Source organism: Bufo gargarizans, chromosome 1, assembly GCF_014858855.1.
Source record: "Bufo gargarizans isolate SCDJY-AF-19 chromosome 1, ASM1485885v1, whole genome shotgun sequence".
Lineage (NCBI taxonomy): Eukaryota > Metazoa > Chordata > Amphibia > Anura > Bufonidae > Bufo > Bufo gargarizans.
In genome coordinates, this window is record NC_058080.1 from 514,357,821 (window position 1) to 514,381,267 (window position 23,447).

Here is a 23,447-nt window from a genome sequence, read left to right on the forward strand (position 1 = left end):
TCCCGTGACTCTTGGTGAACACAGGCCACATCGTGCCATCACTAAGTCAGATGCACACGGTAAGTATTACGCACAAATTTTCCACACAGATTTTCATGTGGAGAATCTGCAGCATAATACAGTACCGGCTGTGCAGATGAGATTTTCAAAATCTTATGTACACAGTGCAGAAATTGGCCTGAAGTGCATATTTTATCATTCACTGCATTAGTTTTATCACTGAGCTTTTTTTTTTTTTTTTCACTGACCAATTATCATAATGATTGCTCAGAAATAAATGAATTATTATGGTAATCGACGAGTGTAAATGTGCCTTTATTGGGGTGTATTCAGGCTCAGCACCTTGGGCAGCGTGAGCTGTAACTAAGACCCTAGAAATGTTGTATATAATTGCACAAAAGCAGAGTGGTGGTGTAATGGTGCAGAACCCCAAGCAATCAGACAGAGGTTAAACAATAGTGGATTTATTAAATAAACGGCAGTACAGTCCAAACCAGTAAGCATATACAGGTAACCAAGCCGAATAAAAACCTGTGCAGGGAAACACCAAGGGAAAGCCAGTGACCAGGCCAAAGTTCTTATGTGCAGTGTTAGCCCATGTAACTTGGTACAGTACCTAGGGATGATACGTCAGGATTTCCAGGGTCCGATCCAAGGTCATAGACGAGACAAATTGTTCAGCAAAGATGAGGTATCCAGAGGCTGTCTCTAGAGATAAATCGAGGAAGACAGAGGTCATGCACAGGTAAGTCTGGGAGGATATGAACTGCAACATACACCCGGGTTGTCAAAACAACAGTGGGCACTGACCAGCCAGGGAGATCACCTTTTATGTACCTGCTAGCCAATCACAAAGTGCCATGTGTCTATTCCTCATAGGTCATAAAATGATCCTAACCCCTGACACTTGTGCGGCCTAGGCTGGTCCTTAGTCACTTAACCCATGCCTGCCCTCTAATCTACTAGAATTTACGTACAGGTATTTTTCCCGTCAACGGTCGACGTAGCGAATAAGATGCGCGTACGTTCTGCCCCGTATCCTTTTGCGAACATCCTCTCGAGTGTGCACGCAGACGCTCGAGTGGCCCGGCATGAATACACAATCGTGTCTGCATGGTACCGGAACGGAACCCGCAGGTGATACCGGAAACAGGAGCGGCCGCTGCATGCCGCCACCAGTCCAGTCAATCTGCCTCCGAGACCCCGGCGGTCTTCCCCTCCGGCGACCATATGCACTACCGCATCTGCCCACAATGGAGTCAGAACTGAAGACTCCCCAGGCACATGGGTGACCTGTCCCGCTACTCCAACGGGATCCCCCGCAGGCCGAGCCCCACGAGGACCCCTGTGGGCCCCAGTGGATTGCGGAACAGGAGAGTGTCTTACAGGTGGCTTGTCATATCTTTGTTTTTTCATACTTTTTAACAGAATCAGACCCATAATTAAGTGGTTCTCTGGTGATTTATAAAGAATCTTGTAAAGAATCTTCCACCCAAAAAATATTTTTAAGAGGAAAAGCATACTGTTGGAATTTATAACATCCTATGGTTTTTCAGTTTATTAGTTTCCAAAGTTTTACAATCTGTCACATAAAAAAAAACAAGTGTAAAGAATGATTACAACTCCCCCACTACATGAGGATTATTAAAAGGGTAATTGTAACGGATCTCCTGGCACCCCGACCGGGTACCTCCGTTGATGGATGCTCCGAGTGCTTCCCGAGGACTCCAAGCACTCCGCTCTACACCAAAACCACCACAGGAGCTAGGAACAGCTCTTACAAGAGCTAGTAGTTATAGCCAGGGAAGTATAGCAAATCTTCAGCGTATAGCAATCCCTACACACCTGAGACGAGGCTCTATGTTAAATGTAAAACAGCAACTCTTTAATGGGTTAATTTTCAGCCTTTTATGCAGGTCTCCTAGCAAGGGACACTCCCCCTGGGGCCCTTGTAGAAGACTGTGACAGTTTATATTTTAGCCAATCACATGCATTTACAGTATTGAAACCTTCCCAGCAATTGTACACAAAATCCCCTTCCCTCTGTCTGTAACGCAATCAACAAAATACAATGAGCATTGTCTTTGATGCAATTAACTAAAACACTGGCATTGTCTGAGACGCAATTAACTAACACACTGGCATTGTCTGAGACGCAATTAACTAACACACTGGCATTGTCTGAGACGCAATTAACTAACACACTGGCATTGTCTGAGACGCAATTAACAAAATACAATTACCAAACGTAATGGGCTAACTTAATCACTCACAGACAGAAAACACACATTTTTCCCAACACACAGAAAACACCTCAAAACCCCACACATCCCCATAATGTATACATACAACATATCCAAAAATCACCCAGATCCGAGCAGGGGTTCCCGAATTCCATGGAAGTCACATTTGGCCTGTCTTTTCCTTTAAAGTTAGTATGGGCCATAATCCTGGGGCAAGAGGCTGGCAACCAGGCCTCTCCAAAACCCAGTGGCGAGGTTGGTTTCGCCATAGTAATATATTAAGACATTTTAATATAGAGTATATCAATGGAAGCCTCAGCGTGATTCATAAGGACTCGCAAACTTCAATGCCAAACAAATGCCAGGATTTCAGGCACTGTCCTTGAACATTTTTGATCATTTCTCTACTGCTTACACTGAACTGGCAGCACAAGTACTAAATTATTGTGCACCCCCCCAAGTTCGTGCTCTTTGGTACAGTATTCCACCAGTGCTGTTGTTTCAATATTACCATATAAAAGAATATAGAAAGCAACATGTCTGCCTAAAAATGGCTTTTTAAACATAGCATCACATACAATCACAAGAAATTCTCAGTCACATCTGATCAGGCAGAGCACTTAATCATTCTAATTCTGTTCTCGAGAAGTTCAACCATCAGATACTGGAGCTTAGCCCACCAACACTTAATCATTCTGCCTGATCATAAAGGGAACTGTGCAGCCTCAGCTACCGCTCCATGATCCTCTCTATCCCCTCTGTGTACTCATCTTTATGACCAGTACATGTAGGAAACAGGAAACTGAACCATTGCGTTCAGCTCCCTGTCAAAGCCAGCAGCCGTAACAGTGCTGGAGTCTGGAGAGATGAGTAACCACTGCAGTATAGTTATGCAGTATTAACCCTTTCACTGTCCTCCACCAGGGATCTTAAATTTAGATATGTGAATGTCCTAGGCTACTAGAAATCTTTAAATCAAGCCCTTTACTGCCCTAGACCAGTGGTCCCCAAGCTTTTTTGCACCAAGGACCAGTTTCATGCAAGATAATTTTCCCAGGGACTGGGTGGGGGGGGGGGGGGTTCTAGGGCGGGGCTTAGGGGGTGCTAGTCGGCGCTGACTGATTCACGCGCATAACAAAACACAAGGTGCCTATTAAAATATATAACACTATATAATAACTATATAAACTGACTAGGGTCTCTGCTGCACTGTACCGTGTTTTCCGCCCTATAAGACGCACCTAGGTTTTAGAGTAGAACAATAAGAAAAAATATTTTTCATTGCACCTCAGGTCAGACTAGCAATCAGAACCCCAATGTTAATTAGACCTCAGATCAGAACCCCAATACCTCAGATCAACCCCCCAACCTTTAGGCATCTATCAGCCCCCATGTCAGCCATAAGCCCCTTATGTCAGCCATCAGCCCCTATGTCAGCCATCAGCCCCCTATGTCAGCCATAAGCCCCTTATGTCAGCCATCAGCTCCTTATGTCAGCCATCAGCCCCTTATGTCAGCCATCAGCCCCTTATGTGAGCCATCAGCCCCTTATTTGAGCCATCGGCCCCTTATGTCAGCCATCGGCCCCTTATGCGAGCCATCAGCCCCCCATGTCAGCCACCAGTCCCTTATGTGAGCCATAAGCCCCCATGTCAGCCATCAGCCCCTTATGTGAGCCATCAGCTCCCATGTCAGCCATCAGACCCTTATGTCAGCCATCAGCCCCCCATATCAGCCATTAGCCCCCTTTGTCAGCCATAAGCCCCCTATGTCAGCCATAAGCACCTTATGTGATCCATCAGCCCCTTATGTGAGCCATCAGCCCCCCATGTCAGCCATAAGCCCCTTATGTCAGCCACCAGCCCCTTATGTGAGCCATCAGCCCCCAGCCCCCCATGTCATCCATCAGCCGCTTATGTGAGCCATCAGCCGCTTATGTGAGCCATCAGCCCCCCATGTCAGCCATAAGCCCCTTATCTCAGCCATCAGCCCCCCCATGTCAGCCATCAGCCCCTTATGTCAGCTATAAGCCCCTATGTCAGCCATCAGCCCCTTATGTCAGCCATCAGCCCCCAGCCCCCCATGTCAGCCATCAGCCCTTTATGTGAGCCATCAGCCCCTTATGTGAGCAATCAGCCCCCAGCCCCCCATGTTATCCATCAGCCCCTTATGTCAGTCATCAGACATATGTGAGCCATCAACCCTTATGTCAGCCCCCAGGGGAAATAAAACAAAAAACACTTACCTCTCCTGCTCCTGGTCACCATCGCGATCCTCTTCATCCTGCTGTCGGCTGTGTATCGCGGCGCACAGTGTGAGGTCACAGAGCGACCTCACGCTGTGTGCAGCCCTGCATCGCCGATTGCCGAGGTCCAGGAAGCAGTGAGTACAGATCCTTCACTGCTTCCTGGTCTTCCTGTACTAATGAAGCACTTCCATAATGGAAGCGCTTGATTAGTACTTCGTTAAAGACTGCCCTGATCGCCACGGCCCGGCAAATAATCTTCCAGGGCCCGGTCCTTGGCCGCAGCCCGGCAGTTGGGGTCCGCTGCCCTAGACCATCAGGTATACCTCTTTCAATGTCCTAGACAATCAGGGATTACTCACTCACTGTCCCGGACTTCCAGATATACTGACATTTAACTCTTCACTGCCCTAGATGACCAGGAGTATTAAAGGGCATCTGTCAGCAGATTTTTACCTATGAAACTGGCTGACCTGTTGCATTTGCAATTGGCAGCTGAAGGCATCTGTGGTGGTGCTATGTTCCTATGTGCTGTTCTGGCTTGGTTATTTCTACCTATGTTCAGCCCTATGTATGGGGAATCGTTGGTATGATTGTTCGTCCTCATACAATTCCATTGTTTCTTGGGAGCACATTCCTGTTTACAAAGGGTGACATGCTGCCACCAAATTATTTATTTTTATGTGCTACATAAGTGATCAGATCACCTGATGAACGAGCTTGTTATTCATCGGGTGATCAGTAGCTCATTTACATATAAGAATAATAATCTTCCCGACAGTGGTCTACCTTAGAGAGAGTGGTGGCCCTGTGATGACTGTCTTTTCCAGACAAGAAAACACAGAATTTTTATTCAGTCACAACTAGGAGGAGCTAAACATGAAGCGATTATTTCAGCTTGCATTCTAGTAAATTCTAATTAAATACATTCTTATGCCCTGAGCTCCCCCTAGGGGTGGATGAAGGCAGCTAGCTTTGTAATAAAAGAGACGCAGTAGATTTATCAATGTATTTTTACAAGTTGTCTGATGTGAATATGTTGAGAAATATGGTTTTCAGAATGAGCACCATATTTATGAAGTCAGATAAAAGGGGTGAGGTGGAGGGCGACTATTTTATTATAATTTTTTTTAAATTATACTTTCTTCCACTTAATAAGATCAATACTTCATCAGAAGTCTGGGGCATTGCGTTGCCTGGTAGTGATTATGGCACGCATACTGGGAAACTTAGTGGGGCCCATACTAAGTATTGCTATGTTGCCCTATGAGATTTTTGTACGGCTTGGCTTCCCTATAATCGTTCCATGTTAATGGGCCTTAACTCTACAGGTTGAAAACATAGGCCTGGTGTGCAGCTTGAGGTTATAACTAAAGTTGTTTTGATTATTATAGCCAATATAATAAGGGTGTGGGTTAGGGAGCTACTTACCTCTGAAAAAAGTTTCTATTCCATGTCCCTTGCTTCTTTGTTTCCATAATTGAAGTTCTTGAATAGTAGTTTGTCATTCTCACAGCTGCCAAAAGGACGCTAACTGGGCAAAGTTGTAGTACACTGTTCTGCTTCAGATCAGGAGTAGACAGAGAATGGAATCTCCCATATTGAAAAAAAAAAAGTATAAATGCTCACAAGTCCACTATGCTAAAATTATTTTCATGAGCGGTGGACTTTCCCCTGTCCACTAGCCTCTTATTCGCACCACCTATATCCTTACAGGGTCGGCTGGCCCACCAGAGGTCCAGAGGACTCCGGTAGGCAGAAGCTCTGACAATAATGGACCCTAATAAAAACAAGGCCCTTAATGTCCTGTATACACAGAGGGTGGGCCCTCAGAATAATTTCCTGTGGTGGGCCCAAGGGACTTCAGTCTGACGCTGCATCCTTATATGCCTTCTCAAGTGAATACCCATGGAAAATGTCATTGTAGTCAACAAAATTGATATAAACAAACATTATTATGTGACTACCCATGAGATCAAGAAGAAATTGGTATGTATGGGGGCTGAAGAAAGCTGTTTTTGCTTGTACAGTAGTTCTTAGAAGTGAATATTTTACAACTCTGATTCCAAAGAAATTTGTGAAGAGACAAGTGAAACACTTTTTCATATTCATGTCTACTTATGACTAGTTACCTGGTGATGTTTTATGTTGTTTGAATAATAATAATGAAAGTTAAATGGGAAATACCAGAAGAAAAGTATGTAATAAAATGCCATTCAGAGTAAGTTTATATATATTGTTTTTACCATTTATTATACTCATAATGACGTAGTCATTAGAGTTCATTTATCAAAACTATTGAACAGAAAAACTGGCCTTGTTGTCTAAAGAAAATAACTCACAACATTATTAATGCCAGTGCATAATTCATTTTTTTTCTGACCAGTTCTGTTTGCACAAGAAGTTTTTATGTTCTGTGATAGTTTTGATAAAGGAACCCAATGTGTATGTTGAAATCAACACCTACATCAATACTTACATATATCTACATGAATCCAACAATTAGCACAAGCCTTCAAAAAGTGCCACTCTTGTTCATGCCCAAGGACACCCTCATTTATTTGAATAGGGCTAACCTTCGCTACCAGACACAGACACATGGACCTGGACATATATTTTTTGTTACTGCAGGGAAAGGGAACAATGCTGTGATGAGTACCACATGAAATCCAACTATTATCATAAACCTTTATAAAGTTCACTTTTGTCTATGCCCATGGACACTCCTTGTATTGGATAGGGCTGATGTTCCCTACCAGGCCCTGACACAAAGGGATTCTGTCAGCTAGGTTTAGCCTATCGAGCTGAGGACAAGCGCTGCTACATTGCCACTAGCACATACACAATATACATTTCCCATAGCTCTGAGTGCTTTTATTCAGTCAAAAAAAAGATTTTATATATATGCAAATGAGGCTAGTAAGGAGACCCAGGGGCTGTTACCAACGTTTCAGGAGCCCAACGACGCCCACTGTGAATGAGCCCAGCATCGCCCTGCATCCTCCAAATCTTCTCCTTGCTCCCCCGACGTCACACAGTTAGAGCGCTGTAATCTCGCGCATGCCAGCTAGCACATGCGCAGTTCATTCTCTGAGGCTGATGCCAGAACAGAGAAGGAACACTATGCCGGCACTAACATGCGGCGTACTTGCGCATGCGCGAGATTACGGCACTCTTACTGTGTGACGTCGGGGGAGCAAGGAGGAGATTCGGAGGATGCGGGGCGGTGCTGGGCTCCTTTACAGTGGGCGTGGCTGGGCTCCTGAAACTTTGCTAACAGCCCCTGGGGCTCCTTTCTAGCCTCATTTGTATATATATAAAATAGTTTTTTTGACTAAATAAAAGCACTCAGGAGACTTCAAAAGGATCCCAAGGTATGTGTGTTGGGGTATGTGTCAGATATTGGAGGGACTGAGTCCGTTAAGGTAGCGGTGGGGAGGCTGTTGTATGTGTCCAGGAAGTTAGTGGCTCTGAGGTGGATCCAGGGGAGTCCGCCCACATTGGATGAGTTTGTGCGGAAGGTGCATGACATGTTGATGATGGAAAAAGGTGTGTTTGTGAAGAGAGGTTGTCCTCAGAAGTTTGAGAAACTATGGAGTGAATGGTTATCTCACACTCATGTTGTTATCTAGGCTATCTTGAGGGATTCACGATTTGTTTATGGGGGGAAGGAGGGGGTGGGTGGGATATAGGCTGGGGGGAAAGGAGGGGGGGTGGATGCTAGGATAAATGCATCTATTGTCAAATTTTGGTCTTACGTTTCTATACATTATGTACCGCTGTATGGTGATCCTTATATGATGTTATCATATGTTACTGTTATCTACTGATTCTGCATTTTGGAATGAAAAAAGACAATGTATTGTTTTAAAATAAGGTGCTTTTATTTGATCAATAAAAACAATTTGATAAAAAAAAAAAAAAGCACTCAGTGCTATTGGACAGGTATATTGTGGACATGCTAGCGGCGATCTAGCAGAGCATGTCCGCAGCTCTATAGGCTAAACCTAGCTGACAGAATCCCTTTAATGAAGCTAATGGGCTACCACAGCCCATTCAATCTTCTGACTGTTGGGACTTTCTTGTGTTAAATAAACCTCACTTTCTTGTAATAAATATACACATTGATGGAATATCCTTTAGCTGGCCAGACATGAGGCAGGTGTCATCCGAAGAATTATCTCCCCATATCTTTCCATACGTTTGCATGCTCTGCTTAGCTAAGCATGCATAGGTACTGAAGGAGAGAGGTGAGAAAGCCGCTGACAGTTGAAGTCCATTGTGCCTGTTCCTTAACTTCCACAACAGCTGATGTCAGAAGGCCATCAGGGTTTATCAACTCCGGTCCTCAGGACCCACCTACCAGTCATGTTTTCAGGATTTCCTTAGTATTGAGTAGGTGATATAATTAATGTCCATGCATCAGGACTTAGCACAGGTATTCATTCTGTGGGATATTCTCAAATCCTGACCGTTAGGTGAGTCCCGAGGACCGGAGTTGAGAAACCCTGCATTGGATGGTAAGCCAAATCTGCTGAAATTGGCGGTTCGGACCATACACATCTATTGGCCAGCTTTAGGAATGGACCAGTAAAAGGAACCAGTCACCATGAAAATGTAATGTAAGCTGCAGGCAGCATGTTATAGAGCATTAGGAGCTGAGCAGATTGGTATATAGTTTATGGGAAAATATTGAGTATGACTGCTCATTCTAGGCTTTGAAGTCAAGGAACCGGTTCTATTGATTACTGACAGCTTTCGCTGTATACACAGTCATAGAGGTGGGGCTGTCAATCACTGATAGAACCGCCTCCTTGACTTCAAAGCCCAGAAAGTGCAGGAATATAAATAAATGAATGACGTACAAGTTTTACTGAATATAGTCCAACAAAGCTATATATCGATCTGCTCAGCTCTTCCTGCTCTAAAACCTGCTGCCTGCAGATTACACTGCATTTTCATGGTGACAGGTTCTCTTTAATTATATGGCCTAGAAACCACTTATTCAAAATAAAGCAATGTGTGGCCAATTTTTGGACAGTTTTTTCAATTTAATATTGATAAGGTGGTACATTAAGGTGGTTTATTGCCTAGACTGTCTTGTACACTGAAAAGTAATTTCCACACGTCTGCATTTTTAAAAAAGAATAGTTATCTGTTAGCATGTTCAAATTGTGTGAACTCTTCAAAAAGTCATATCAAGGACAACTGCATATCTTGCAATGTTTGTCTGTGCACTGGTGATTCAGTCAAACCATTAAGAATGGGGAAATGGCACATATGATGTGGAGCTGTCTGAATCTGTAGACATTTTGGGTAGTGGTGGTAGATGTTATGCTGAAAGGACACGTGGAAGTCTTCTGGTCTGTAGCATAGTATATATTCATCTCCCCTTTCTTTCTGTACTTGCTGTACTTTATGCGTTTTGGTCTGTTTTTCTTATTGGACTTTCTCTAGATGTAGGCTTTTATTGTAGCAGTGCATATAGTCATGTTCTCCAGTGGGGATTTTTTAGTATAGGATATGTTCTAGCTTTTTTGCAGGCTGGTGGAATTGACATAAAAAATAATAATATGTGGATCGGATGCAGAAAAAGATATACAGTTGTGTGCATCTTTGTGTGACCTTAGTTCATTTTTAAAGGGAATCTGTCACCACAAAATGCAGTGCAATCTGCAGACAGCATTTTATAGAGCAAGAGGAGCTGAGCAGATTGATAGTTTTGAGACAAAAAAATTCTGTTATTGACAGCCTTCCCTGTATGCTTAGTTATGCAGAATGACCTGTCAATCACTGAGTGGCACAACCCACAAGAGTCCATTGCATAAAGTGCAGCAGTGTATATAAATAAATTACAAGTTTTAATGAATCTTTTCCCACATAATTAGATATCAGTCTGCTCATCTCCTCTTGCTCTATAACATGCTGTCTGCAGAATACACTGCAGTTTGTGGTGGCAAGGTCCCTTTAAACAGGAGAAGCATATAGGAATCACAAATGACAGTACACAAGAAACGCAACGTATCTGTAAATAAAATGTCAAGAGATATTTACGGAAGACTTGGATACATGCATATTCATACAAAAAGAAATAAAGATGGAATACAATTTTTATCAGACACAAGCAGCTGAGAATAAGGGTTTCATCACATGTTGCAGAATTTTCCGCAACAAAATTTGCACCATAAAGACATCCCCCATGTTAACCTATGAGGATGAAAAGTGTCAATACCTGCGTTCTGTTCCACGGCGGAACTCAAGTAAAGTTTTGTTGTGGATTTCCTGGAACTTAAAGGGGTTCTCCAGGAATTAAGAAAATAAAAAATCCTTAAATATTACTTTATTATAAATACATTCCCAAATACATTTCATTTGTTATAATGGCTTGTTTTGTCTGGTGAGCAATCATCAGGGGAAATAAAATGGACGCCTTCCTATTAGTACACAGAATCTGTCCTAATCGCACAGCAGGACAAATTACTTCACAACACTGAGCTAAAGAGCTGCCTCATCCTCCTCTCTGCTCTACATGTTAGGTAATATGATCCTGAATACAGATAATAAGATCTTCAGCTGAATCTCTGTGGGAATGGAGTTCATAAGGAGACATGAAGTACAGAGAGGAGGGTAGGGATGTGACTAATGAGCAGCAGCAGTTGTATTCAGTCTCCATTACCACAGCCCCACATTACCACATTCTATCCTGTCTGTCCGCTCTATACTTCATGTCTCCTCATGAGCTCCATTTCTACAGAGATTCAGCTGAAGATCTTATCAGCTGTATTCAGGATCATAATCCCTGACAAGTAGGAGAGGAGGATGAGGCAGCTCTTTACCTTAGTGTTCTGAAGTAACTTGTCCTCCTGTGTGATTAGGACAGGCTTTGTGTGCACTAATAGAACAGCAGCCATTTTATTTCTCCTAATAATTGCTCCCCCGACAAAATGAACCATTATAGCTAATGAAAGGTATATGGGAATATATTTATAATATAAAGTATTTTCATTTTCTTAATTCCCGGAGAACCTATTTAATGTCTTCATTCATTTTAATGAAGATGTAATCTGCAAAGAAATCCAGAACATTGTTCACACACATCTGCAACATAATCGGCAACAAAAAACCCAACTTTGAATAATCTGCACCTATCGATTATGTTGTGGAAAATTCTACGTGTGAAGACACCCTAAGGCCCCTTTAACACAAGCAAGTTTTCAGCATGGGTGCATGCGTGAAGTGAACGTATAGCACCCGAACGGAATCGTGACCCATTTATTTAAATCAGTCTGTGTACAATGAGCATTTTTTCATGCATCATTTCTGCGTTGCATGAAAATCGCAGCATGTTGTATATTCTGCATTTTTCACGTAGCCCTTGCCCCATAGAAGTGAATGGGGCTTCAGTGAAAAACGCATTGCATCCTAATCTAATCCGGATGCAATCCGGGTGCAATGCGTTTTTCACTGAAGGTTGCTAGGAGATGTTGTTTGTAAACCTTTAGTTTTTTTTCACGCCTAACTATCCTGAGAAAACTGTTTAGCCTGTTAACATAGTAAGTGCTGGAAGATGCTGAAGGCAATTTAGGGCAGTTCCTCGTTTAAACAGTGTCAGCACCTAATTTCAGACTTTGCACCCTATAAGGCTGAGTTCACACAGGCGAGGTGAGGTGAACGCATTGTACCCGCGCGATAAAAACTGAACAACGTTACGCAATCGCAGTCAAAACTGACTGCAATTGGGTACCTACTCGCGCGGGTTTGCCGCAATACACCCGGGACACATCCTGAACAAATCCGTCACGCCCGTGTGAACCCAGCCTAACATTCCCAGAAGGTTGAAGATAGACTCTATAAAAGTCAGTGAAGAAAATCTGAATATTTTCTCATAGATTACCCTGACAACAGTTATTTCCCATCCTAAAGTCGATTTCACACAGTCAGTGTTTGATCAGTGATTTCCATCAGTGATTGTAAGCAAAAAGCAGAAGCGGAGCCTCTACAGAGATAAGATACAATGGAAAAATTTGCACTTGTTCTGTGTTTTTGATCTACACCTGGTTTTGGCTCACAATCACTGATCAAACACTGATCAAACACTGACTGTGTAGCCTAAGGCTGGGTTCACACGGGCGTGTCCAGATTAGGTCTGGATGCGTCCTGGTGCATTGCGGCAAACCCGCACGAGTAGGTATGCAACTGCAGTCAGTTTTGACTGCGATTGCGTTCCGATGTTCAGTTTTTATCGCACGGGTGCAATGTGTTTTGTCCGCGCGTGATAAAAACCGACTGTGGTACCCAGACCCGAACTTCTTCACAGAAGTTCAGGTTTGGGTTCGGTGTTGTGTAGATGTTATTATACATTTTTCCCTTATAACATGGTTATAAGGGAAAATCATAGCATTCTGAATACAGAATGCTTAGTAGGTGGTCAATTGAGGGTAAAAAAATAAATAAAAATTAACTCACCTTCTCCTCTTGATCGCGTAGTTGCCGGTCTCTTCTTACTTCTTTAATGATGAGCTGCCGGCTAAAGGACCCGTGGTGACGTCAGATCACATGCTCCAATCACATGGTCCATCACCGTGGTGATGGACCATGTTATTGGAGCATGTGATCTGACGTCACCACAGGTCATTAAGCCGGCAGCTCATCATTAAAGAAGTAAGAAGAGCATGCTGCGATTTTCAAGCAACGCATAAGTGATGCGTGACAATCACAGCTCATGTGCACAGCCCCATAGAAATGAATGGGTCCAGATTCAGTGCGGGTGCAATGCGTTCACCTCCCGCATTGCACCCGCACTGAAATCTCGCCAGTGTGAACTCAGCCTAAGGATTTCTGACAAGACGTTTGCAGAAAGAACCAGTCATACAGCCTTCATTCATGCAGTGATAAAGTCCATTTCTAAAAAGCATTGGTTTTGGTTCTCTATTAGCAGGTTCAACCAGCTTCCATGCTGTCCAATAACAGACTTGTTTATTCCATACTTTTTAAATACATGAAAAAGCTTTATTAGGCTTCGTTCACATCACGTTCAGCCTTTCAGTTTTCCTGCTCCGTTATAGGATCAGGACAACGGAAATGACGGAGTCGGCACATAACTGAGCCGAACCGATCCTATGGGCCCCATAGACTATAATGTGGTCCGTTAGGTTTCTGCTCAGAGGAAGATTTTAGAACACAGACAAAAGTTGTGCACGCAGGACTTTTATCTCTGCTTCAAAAATCTTCTTATGAGCAGAAACCTAACAGACTCTATTATAGTCTATGGCAGTGATGGCAAACCTTGTAGAGACCGAGTGCCCAAACTGCAACCCAAACCCACTTATTTATCGCAAAGTGCCAACACAGCAATTTAACCGGAATCCTACAGTCCAGTATAGTATATCTTCCATGTACCTTATCATTTAGCTATAATAGCCTGCTTACATTCAGTGCGCTGCCTGTGCCGTTACTAGTGCGCCCTGCACTGATGGATGGCAGGAAAAGTCTAAGGTATATTGGTGCACCATAGACTTTTTCCTGGGTGCGGGTGCCCACAGAGAGGGCTCAGAGTGCCGCCTCTGCCACCCGTGCCATAGTTTTGCCACCACTGGTCTATGGGGTCCTTAGTTTCCATTTGGCTCAGTTATGTGCCGAATCCGTCCTTTCTGTTCTCCTGGTCCTATAACGGAGCAGGAGACTGGAAAGGCTGAACGCTGATGTGAATGAAGCCTTAATCATCTACTCCCTATCTGTCACACTAGAGTTTATGGACTCTTGCTGCATACATTTGGGTGGATGGAAAGGACAAAAGCAAGGGCTTATTTATAAAGTCTATGGGCACTTTACCAAGCATTTTTATTACCCAAATGCATCTAAAATAAAAACTGAATTAACATTTCAAATAACCTTGATTAAAAATATCTAGAGCTGCTATGCAAACAATGTCTCCATGGTTACAGACTACAAATTAACAATGTGTAGTTTGATACTACGTACATCACTTCTTTTCATCTGCCCCCTCTTCTACTTTCGGAAAGTTTGCATGAAGAGGGGAAAATTACAACATTGCGAACGTATAATACATTACTGTAGGATCTGACTACCCACAGGGTTTAGCTTGTAGTCTGTTACCATGGAGACACATAAATCTACATAGAAGCTGTAGGATATTTCACATGTAAAATAAACAAAGTGATAATTGGCTGCACATGGCTTTTAAACACATTGATTGCATTCATCTTACCTACTACTACACTTCTCCAAAGTTCACTTTTCAGGGTTTTTTCTCCTCAAAAAATGCCAATCCAGCAAAAAACTATTTCTACTTACTTTACTGGATAATATTTGGAATCTGGTCTTCTGCACATCTGAAATATCATATTTCAAGGAAAAGGTCCAAGCATAACCCCTTGCCACTACATGGCATTGATCGTATCAATTTATTAAAGGAAAGCTCATCTGGTAAAACTAATTTATTAATAGAAAAACCTAACTACCATACTTCTGAAATGCAGTCCTTCTTTCCTTAGTGGCACTAATGGTGTTCCCTAGTAGATGGGAAGTATCGTTTCTTATATCATATAGCGTTGTTGAACTAATGATCAGGAAGAAAGCTGTGGAGGGTGGTGTTATCTCCAACACTCTCCTCCAAGGTGGCAGCAAAAGTCTTCAGTCTTTTATCCTGGGGTTTGTTCTGATGGTCACCATCTGGCATTAGAGAAGAAATACAACTCATTTCTGTGTAGGAGACTGGGAGACGTAGCTTGTTTTTTTGTCTCATAGTAGAAAGTTTGGCAGCTAGTGCTATAGTTGATATAATAAAGATGGTGCATATAACTGCAAGAATTAAGATAGTAATCATGCACTGTCTCATTATAGACTGTACTTGTACCTTATCTTCTGAAGACGTAGTTGTATGTGTTACAGCTGCAGGCTTTGAAGAGTAACCAGGGGAAGCCAAAAACCGTACAGTGGTGACATCATGTCCAGTAGTTTGATCATGAGAGGTGACTGGTGATAAGGTTGGGGAGGTCTCTGCTGCTTTCAGGGAAAAGCTAGATGTGATATCCTCCAGCAGTTTATCATTGGTGCTAGTCTGCTGGTTACTTGTGGAATCAACTTGTTTTACTGTGGTGGCTTTTTTATATGTATTGTTTGGTAAAACAGAGAACTCTTCGGATGTGGTAGAGTGTAATGTTTTGGACTGTGTAACTGATTTTTCCACATGGGTGGTTTCCTCTTCGTCAAGTGTTTGTCCAGCTCCCTTTGTTGTTTGCTTTAAATCAGTTAAAGGAGTGGTTTCATCTTCATTTGTTAGAGACATACTCTTTGCTTTTTTAAGAGAAGCACTAGATGCCTCCAGAAGGTATGGGGTAGTATCAGAAAGCTCTTCCAGTGGTGGTTCAGTTGGATTAACTTTTGGTAGAATTTTTTCCTCTGGCTTGACACCCCCCTCAGTGGTTTCATCTTCACTGAGTGTCTGTCCAGATGCCGTTGTAGTATGCTCTAGATCAGTTAAAGGGGTTGTTTCATCTTCTTCAAATAGAGGAATGCTTTTGGCTTTTGTAAAGGCAGCACTGGTTGCTTTCAGAATGTATGAGTTTGTATCAGGGGGATCTTTCAGTGGTGGTTTAGTTGATTTAACTTTTGGTAGAATTTTTTCATCTGGCTTCACATCCCCCTTAATATGCTTCTTATCTATAATTTCTCTTCTGAAGCGAGGTGACATGATAGTTCCATCATCCAATGTGGCCTGTGATTGCCATTCCCACTTGTAGCTAATGCCAAAAGGAGGGTTATTAGGTTTGTCTAATAGGTTATCATCGTCAGTCAAAAGGGCTCCACCCAGAAGAGGATGCTTGTAAGCAATGGCACAGGATATCAACACACACAAGCGGAGAGTGGTTGACAGAAAAGACATTCTACCTGTAACATGGATGTTTAATATTAGTGGGGGCAAAATGATTGTGCAGTAAACATAGTAAAACTAGGTAACAGTGTAAAAAATATTGTATTGTATGATATGAACATTGACTGTAACTCGATTTTAAGTATATATTTGCCATGAATTAAAGAATACCTCTAGTTAGAAGGTGCTGTGGATAAAATAATATCATTCATTACCAATTACATGTATATTGGTGACATATTTACTAACAGATATGCATTCACTCTACAGGAAATTGCATAAAAAGCTATTGCTCATAATTAATGAAAGAAGCACAAATTTTATTTGGACATATCATTCATTCTCTCCGTGTGGCAAACTTCCTACTGGGTTATTACATGCCTCCTGGCAGTTGTCAATCTCCTCTCCTTCCCACCTAAGGCTACTTTCAAACTCGCGTTTGGTGCGGATCCGTCATGGATCTGCACAAATGCATCTGTTCAGATAATACAACCGCATGCATCCGTTCAATACGGATCCGTTTGTATTATCTTTAACATAGCCAAAACGGATCAGTCATGAACTCCATTGAAAGTCAATAGAGGACGGATCCGTTTTCTATTGTGGCAGATTGTGTCATAGAAAACGGATCCGTCCCCATTGACTTACATTGTGTGTCAGGACGGATCCATTTGGCTCAGTTTCATCAGACGGACAACAAAATGCTCCGAGCAGCGTTTTGGTGTCCGCCTCCAAAGCGGAACTGAGCCAAACTGATGCATTCTGAGCGGATCCTTATCCATTCAGAATGCATTAAGGGCAAAACTGATCCGTTTTGGACCGCTTGTGAGACCCCTGAACAGATCTCACAAACGGAAACCAAAACGCCAGTGTGAAAGTAGCCTAACTCTGCCCTGCTTGTTCCTCAGTATGTTACTCCATACATAGAGTGCTGCTGAAGATATAATTTCATATACAGTCCTAATCAAAAGTTTAAGACCACTTGAAAAATGGCAAAAAAACATATTTTACATTGTTGGATCTTAACAAGGTTCCAAGTAGAGCTTCAACATGCAACAAGAAGAAATGAGAGTGAGAAAAACATTTTTTGAGCATTCAATTAATTGAAAATAACGATTAAACTGAAACAGGCTTTTTTTCAGCTGATCCAAATTTTAGGACCACATGCCTTTAAAAGGCCAAATCTGTGGAAAGATGAGGATTCATTGTCATTTTCTGTCAGGTAGTCACACGTTGTGATGGCAAAGGCAAAAAAACTCTCCCTTTTTGAACGTGGTCGGGTTGTTGAACTGCATAAGCAGGGTATCTCACAGCGCGCCATCGCTACTGAGGTGGGACGCAGTAAGACAGTCATTTGGAATTTCTTAAATGATCCTGAGGGTTATGGAACAAAAAAGTCAAGTCAAGACACTGGACGATCCTCAACCCAAATCACTGGTGCTGACTGCAGCTCTACAACCATCAGACGGCATCTGAGACTGAAGGGCTTCAAAAACAAAAAACGTCTTCAAAGACCTCGTCTCCTTGAACGCCACAGAACTGCTCGTTTGGACTTTGCAAGAGAGCACCAAACATGGGACATTCAAAGGTGGAAAAAAGTTTTATTCTCTGATGAGAAAAAATGTAACCTTGATGGTCCTGATGGTTTCCAACGTTACTGGCATGACAAGCAGATCCCACCTGAGATGTTTTCTACGCGCCACAGTGGAGGGGGCGCCATAATGGTCTCGGGTGTTTTTTCCTTCAGTGGAACAATGGAGCTTCAGGAAGTGCAGGGGCGTCAAACGGCCGCTGGCTATGTCCAGATGTTGCAGAGAGCATTCCTCATGACTGAGGGCCCTCGTCTGTGGGGTAACAACTGGGTTTTTCAACATGACAACGCTACAGTACACAATGCCCTCAGGACAAGGGACTTCTTCCAGGAGAATAACATCACTCTTCTGGCCGATCCTGTGTGTTCCCCTGATCTAAATCCAATTTAGAACCTTTGGGGATGGATGGCAAGGGAAGTTTACAAAAATGGACAACAGGGCTCTGAGTGCCGCCTCTGGCACTCGTGCCATAGGTTCGCCATCACTGGTCTATACTAACTGCATACAGTACAATATATTCTTCTAGATGCAGCTTCATACTGCTCTCCCATGCATCCAATCATAAGGAGGAGTTAGGGGAGAGCAGTGTGAAGCCACTTCAAACAGGAATACACTAAGACTCTGAAGCAAGGTTCCCTTTAAGCTGCATGGCCTTGCAGCTTCCACATTCCCCCCGTTCAGGGCCTCCCTACGTCTATTCACACCGCAAGCCTGTCCGCACACTAGTGCTCATAACATTCTGACACCTGGATGTTCTGTGCAGGGCTCAAAGCTGACACTGTCTCCTCCCTCCAGGGCAAGGAGGAGGAGGCAGCACCAGCTTTGACCCCCGCACATATGAGGTACATTATCTGTACTCAGAGAGTTATCACTCTGTTATTTGTGGTGTTATATAGGACTGCAGGTGACATTGATACCTCCCAACCATCCCAGACCCAGCGGGCCAGTTCCAGAGACCAGTGGCTGTCCCAGGACAGATGTCGTATGTCCTGATCTTCACTTTCTCTGCATCCTTAGGACACAGATAGTTGAGTGCAATGGTGAATCAGGGAGCTGTCTCACAATGCCAGTAGGACTACCGTAAATAACTAAGCACCAAGGCCGGAAAATTATGATGATTCCTCGATCTCTGTGCTCTTGTGCTCAGTCCAGCAGGCATGATGACGTCGCTTCATTGCACCTGCTGCTCGGGACAGCATATCTGCTCTATTCTACGGGTGAATGGGGCGAGGGGCCAGCACTACTGTACAATGCCACTAAAGGGGCATTGTACTATGCGCAGACACGGAAGGGGGCATTGTACTGTGTGGGACCACTAAGGGGGCATAACGACTGTGAAGAAAGCACTTATTGGCCATTATGCTATGTGGGGGCACAAATGGGACTGGGAGGCATTGGGTGTGTATTGAAAAGAATGTTACCTGATCATATAAATTTAGCTGCAGATCCATTTTTTTTTATGAAAAAAAAATACTAAATGCAGGAATTTTTATTTCCATCTAAAAAAACGGATCTCTGCCAGATGTGCATAACTGATTTTGTTCATGAGATCTGTTTTTTTTCTTTATTTTTCTTTTCTCACGGATCAGAAGAACGGAAAAATAATGGTGATATGAACTCTCCCTATAGAGATTGAGCAGCGTGAGTCTTTACCACACTGGTTGCCACTCTCTCTGGTTCAATGCAATTAAACTGAAGTGAACTGGAAAAGTCTAATGCATTTCAATGGAAACTAATGCCAATGGAAATTGATCCAGCATTCTGGCGAGTGTTCAGGATCTTTGGCCAGAGAGAAAACTGCAATATGCTGGGGTAAAAACGTAAGAGGGACTGAACTGATACATCCTGAACGGATTGCTCTCCATTCAGAATGCATTAGGATAAAACTGATCAGTTCTTTTCTGGTATTGAGCCCCTGTGACGGAACTCAATACCGGAAAAAAAAAACGCTAGTGTGAAAGTACCCTTATTTCTATACTTGACCTCTCTTTTGGGTTTTATTGTGAACTGCGCTGTGTGTGTGGGGTGGGGGATGTAAGGGATTCTTATATATATATTTTCTTGAGACCTCCAAGTTCTTGTGATGTTTTTATTTGCTTGTATTGTTGTGCAATAAAGCTTTATACTTTCTTATTTCACAGTGTGCAACAGTATTTGGCATGGACTCTTTTCTGATATTGCTGACTTTCTGAACATTCTGATAGCACCCGTATATATTGTATTGGTGGTGCCCATCGTATGTTTCATGATGGGGCTTCCTAGCAATTGTCATGGCAGCCAGGGACATTGTGAAGCCCGCCAGGCTTGCCACGATTCCTATTCCACCATGCCTCTGGCTATTAAATTCACAGTTCACTGCAATACATAACTATTGCACTGTATGGTGCAGCAAATTGAACAGAATTGGCATTGCCATGTCCGAAAATGTCCCATCTTTTAAAATAATATGCAATTTATACTGCAAAGTGAATCCTAGAATTGCTATTGGGGCACCGCACTTCCACACAAAAAAATAATAATAAAAAAATTATCAAAATGTTGCATATTCCTTAAAATGAGACCAACAAAAACTACCGTTCGCCCGGCAAAAAAACAAGCCCTCTCAAAGCAACATTGATGGAAAAGTATAAAAAGTTATGGGTGTCAGAATATACCAACACAATGCAATTCTTTTAAAAGTTTTTAATTTTTGAAAAGAAGTAAAACATAATAAAAACTATATAAATTTGGTATCACTGTAATTCATACTAACTCACAGTATAAAGTTATTATGTCATTGACATTGAACACAGGACCCCAATTCTCATGATCGTTAGGGGCCCCAGCGGTCAGACATCTGCTGATCAGACATTTATCCCCTATTCTCTGGATAGGGGATGTTTGTAATGGGACAACCCCTTTAAGGGTTTAAACCAGTTTTTTATTCTTTGGACAGGTCAAACCTAGGCTACTTTCACACTAGCGTTAATATTTTCCGGTATTGAGATCCGTCATAGGGTCTCAATACCGTAAAAAAATGCTTCCGTTTTGTCTCCATTCATTGTCAAAATTGTACAAAACGTAACTTAACAATATCGAATGCTCCGTTCTGTTCCCATACTGTAGAGCAAACCGCCGCATGTTGCGGTTTGCTTTCCGTCCTGGCATGCACCCACAGTGCAAGTCAATGGATCTATTTTGTCTGACACAGTTTGATACAATAGAAAATGGATCCGTCCCCCATTGACTTTCAGTGGAGTTCATGACGGATCCGTCTTGGCAGTGTTAAAGATAATACAACCGGATCTGTTCAGAACGGATGCAGACGGTTGTATTATCAGTAACGGATGCGTTTTTGCTGAGCCCTGCCGGATCCAGCAAAAACGCTAGTGTGAAAGTAGCCTTATATATACACATGTCATATTTGCCAAACAGAATGGCGTGGTAGACTGCGCTTTTCTGTCCAATAAAAAAGCCAGAAATGGACAGAAAGCAGGTCAAACAAAGATGTATTGTTGAACTCCATTTTCAAGCATTTAACTGTATACTCCAGGCAGAAACCCCCGGCAGGGGACTAAACATGTGAACTGTGTCTTACTTGCCAAAAATGTCAGATTCAGCCAATAATAGAGTAATGTGTATGGGGGTCTTAAGAGAAGACACAGTCTGAACGATGCCAATCAAGCAGTTGAGCAACCTCCTTACAACATGTAGTTCTTGTCTTGCACTCATTCAGGAAATGATGCCTTTTGTTCTTACTGCTGATTTCGAAATTACTGCTGTCGCTAAAGCTTTTGAAAACATTTTAGTTCAAGAGCTTTATAGACTTTATAGTAAGTATGAGATCACGTCCAAAAAACAAGGCAACAGAACATAGAAATAATAAAGAAATTACAAATATTAAATACAAACAGGTCACAAAAAAACATGAAATGGCAATATGCACAACGAGGCACAAAATAATAGTACTGTTACTGTATATAACTGTATATAAGGGCTCATGCACACGACCGTATGTATTTTGCAGTCCGCAAAAACAGAACCGCAAAAAATACAGATGACGTGCGTGTGCATTCCGTATTATGCGGAACGGAACGGCACCTAATAGAACAGTCCTACCCTTGTCCTGTATGTGGACAATAATAGAACATGTCCTATTTTTTATTGGAATGGACATAGAGACATACGGAAACTGAATGCATACGTAGTAACTTATTCATTTTTTTGCAGGCCCATTGAAATGAATGGTTTCGCATACAGTCAGCAAAAAAAAAAACGGACATGGAAAGAGAATACGTTAGTGTGCATGAGCCCTAACAGTGAGTATATGAGAGGTTTACAGGTATGAGGTTCACACATATCCTATGTCACTGCGATGTGTGCAATGCTATTGTCATGCGCCATCAATCTATATCTCCTTTAGGAATAAGCAGTATATTATGGTACATTATAGTAAGATTGAGATAGATAGATAGATAGATAGATAGATAGGAGATACAGATATAGAGATAGATAGATAGATAGATAGATAGATAGATAGATAGATAGATAGATAGATAGATAAAGACCTACCTTAACACATATACACTTTAATGTTGAAGATGGTCTGTTTTATTCCTATACAGAAGCATTTCAGGGGTGCAGCCTTTAAATGATGTACCTGAACAAGACAGGAAACATAGAGGAGGGTGTGGAGTCTTTGATAAATAAGGAAGGACAGGACCGCAGGCTGTGGTTTGTTGAGGCGGGGAAACGAAAGATAGAGTGCATGTGAAAGAGCATCAGAAGAAGAATACAGTTTTGTAAAAAGGAAAGGAGTGACAGATAGAGGCATAGATTTGACAAGATAGAAGCAAATATATATTAAGAATATGATGATAGGCTATGTGACCCACAGTGCAAGCAGGGCGTATGGTTAGAAAACACAGGATGGAAGAACAACTATGCAGACATGACTTTACATGCTAGAACTTTCTTGCTTCCAGGCATGATCTGCTTAACCCTAGGAACACATTTTTGTTTAGTGAAACACTAATTTGAACATATAGTTACAACTGTTTTAAGGCTAGGTTCACATCCCCAATGTGTACTCCGGTAGTCTGTCCCAGCATAGCCTAACATCGCCATGCACCGCCAGATCTCCATTGACCATAATGAGATCCGGAGTGTTTCCTGCACAAATGCCAGCTTTCTGCCGGATAAATACTGCTGCATGCAGTGGTACTTATCCAGCAAAAAGCCAGTATTTACTATATCCCGGAAACCCGCCGGATCCTATCATAGTAAATGGGGATCCATCGATGCCTGGCGGTGTCTGGCTATGCCAGATATGGTGTATTCCAGTAGTCTGTTTCTTTGCCAGAACAAAGTACTGCAGTTCATATCAGAGATGTACTGTAAATGACATGCATCTAACCCAGATTGTTTAGTGTTCACCACTCAGCAAACTATAGAATGAAAGCCTAATTATGGTAACCACTAGGGATGAGCGAACC

The 23,447-nt window shown here is 42.5% G+C and overlaps 1 protein-coding gene across 4 annotated transcripts; it reads right to left on the reverse strand.

Annotated features, from left to right (window-relative positions):
- Window positions 1-524: 524 nt before the first annotated feature.
- On the reverse strand, window positions 525-22,853 carry SELPLG (selectin P ligand). 4 transcript variants are annotated; one of them, XM_044275338.1, is made up of 3 exons: window positions 22,525-22,853; window positions 15,365-16,398; window positions 525-708 (listed from the first exon to the last, which is right to left on the reverse strand). In XM_044275338.1, exons 2-3 carry the CDS (start codon window positions 16,391-16,393, stop codon window positions 658-660), a joined length of 1,080 nt encoding a protein of 359 aa, XP_044131273.1. In that variant the 5' UTR covers window positions 16,394-16,398; window positions 22,525-22,853; the 3' UTR covers window positions 525-657. The 4 variants fall into 4 exon arrangements, with proteins under 4 accessions (XP_044131273.1, XP_044131275.1, XP_044131274.1 ...); XM_044275340.1 differs by lacking the exon at window positions 525-708 and adding an exon at window positions 9,519-10,032; XM_044275339.1 differs by lacking the exon at window positions 525-708 and adding an exon at window positions 13,918-15,180.
- Between the last annotated feature and the right edge of the window lie 594 nt (window positions 22,854-23,447).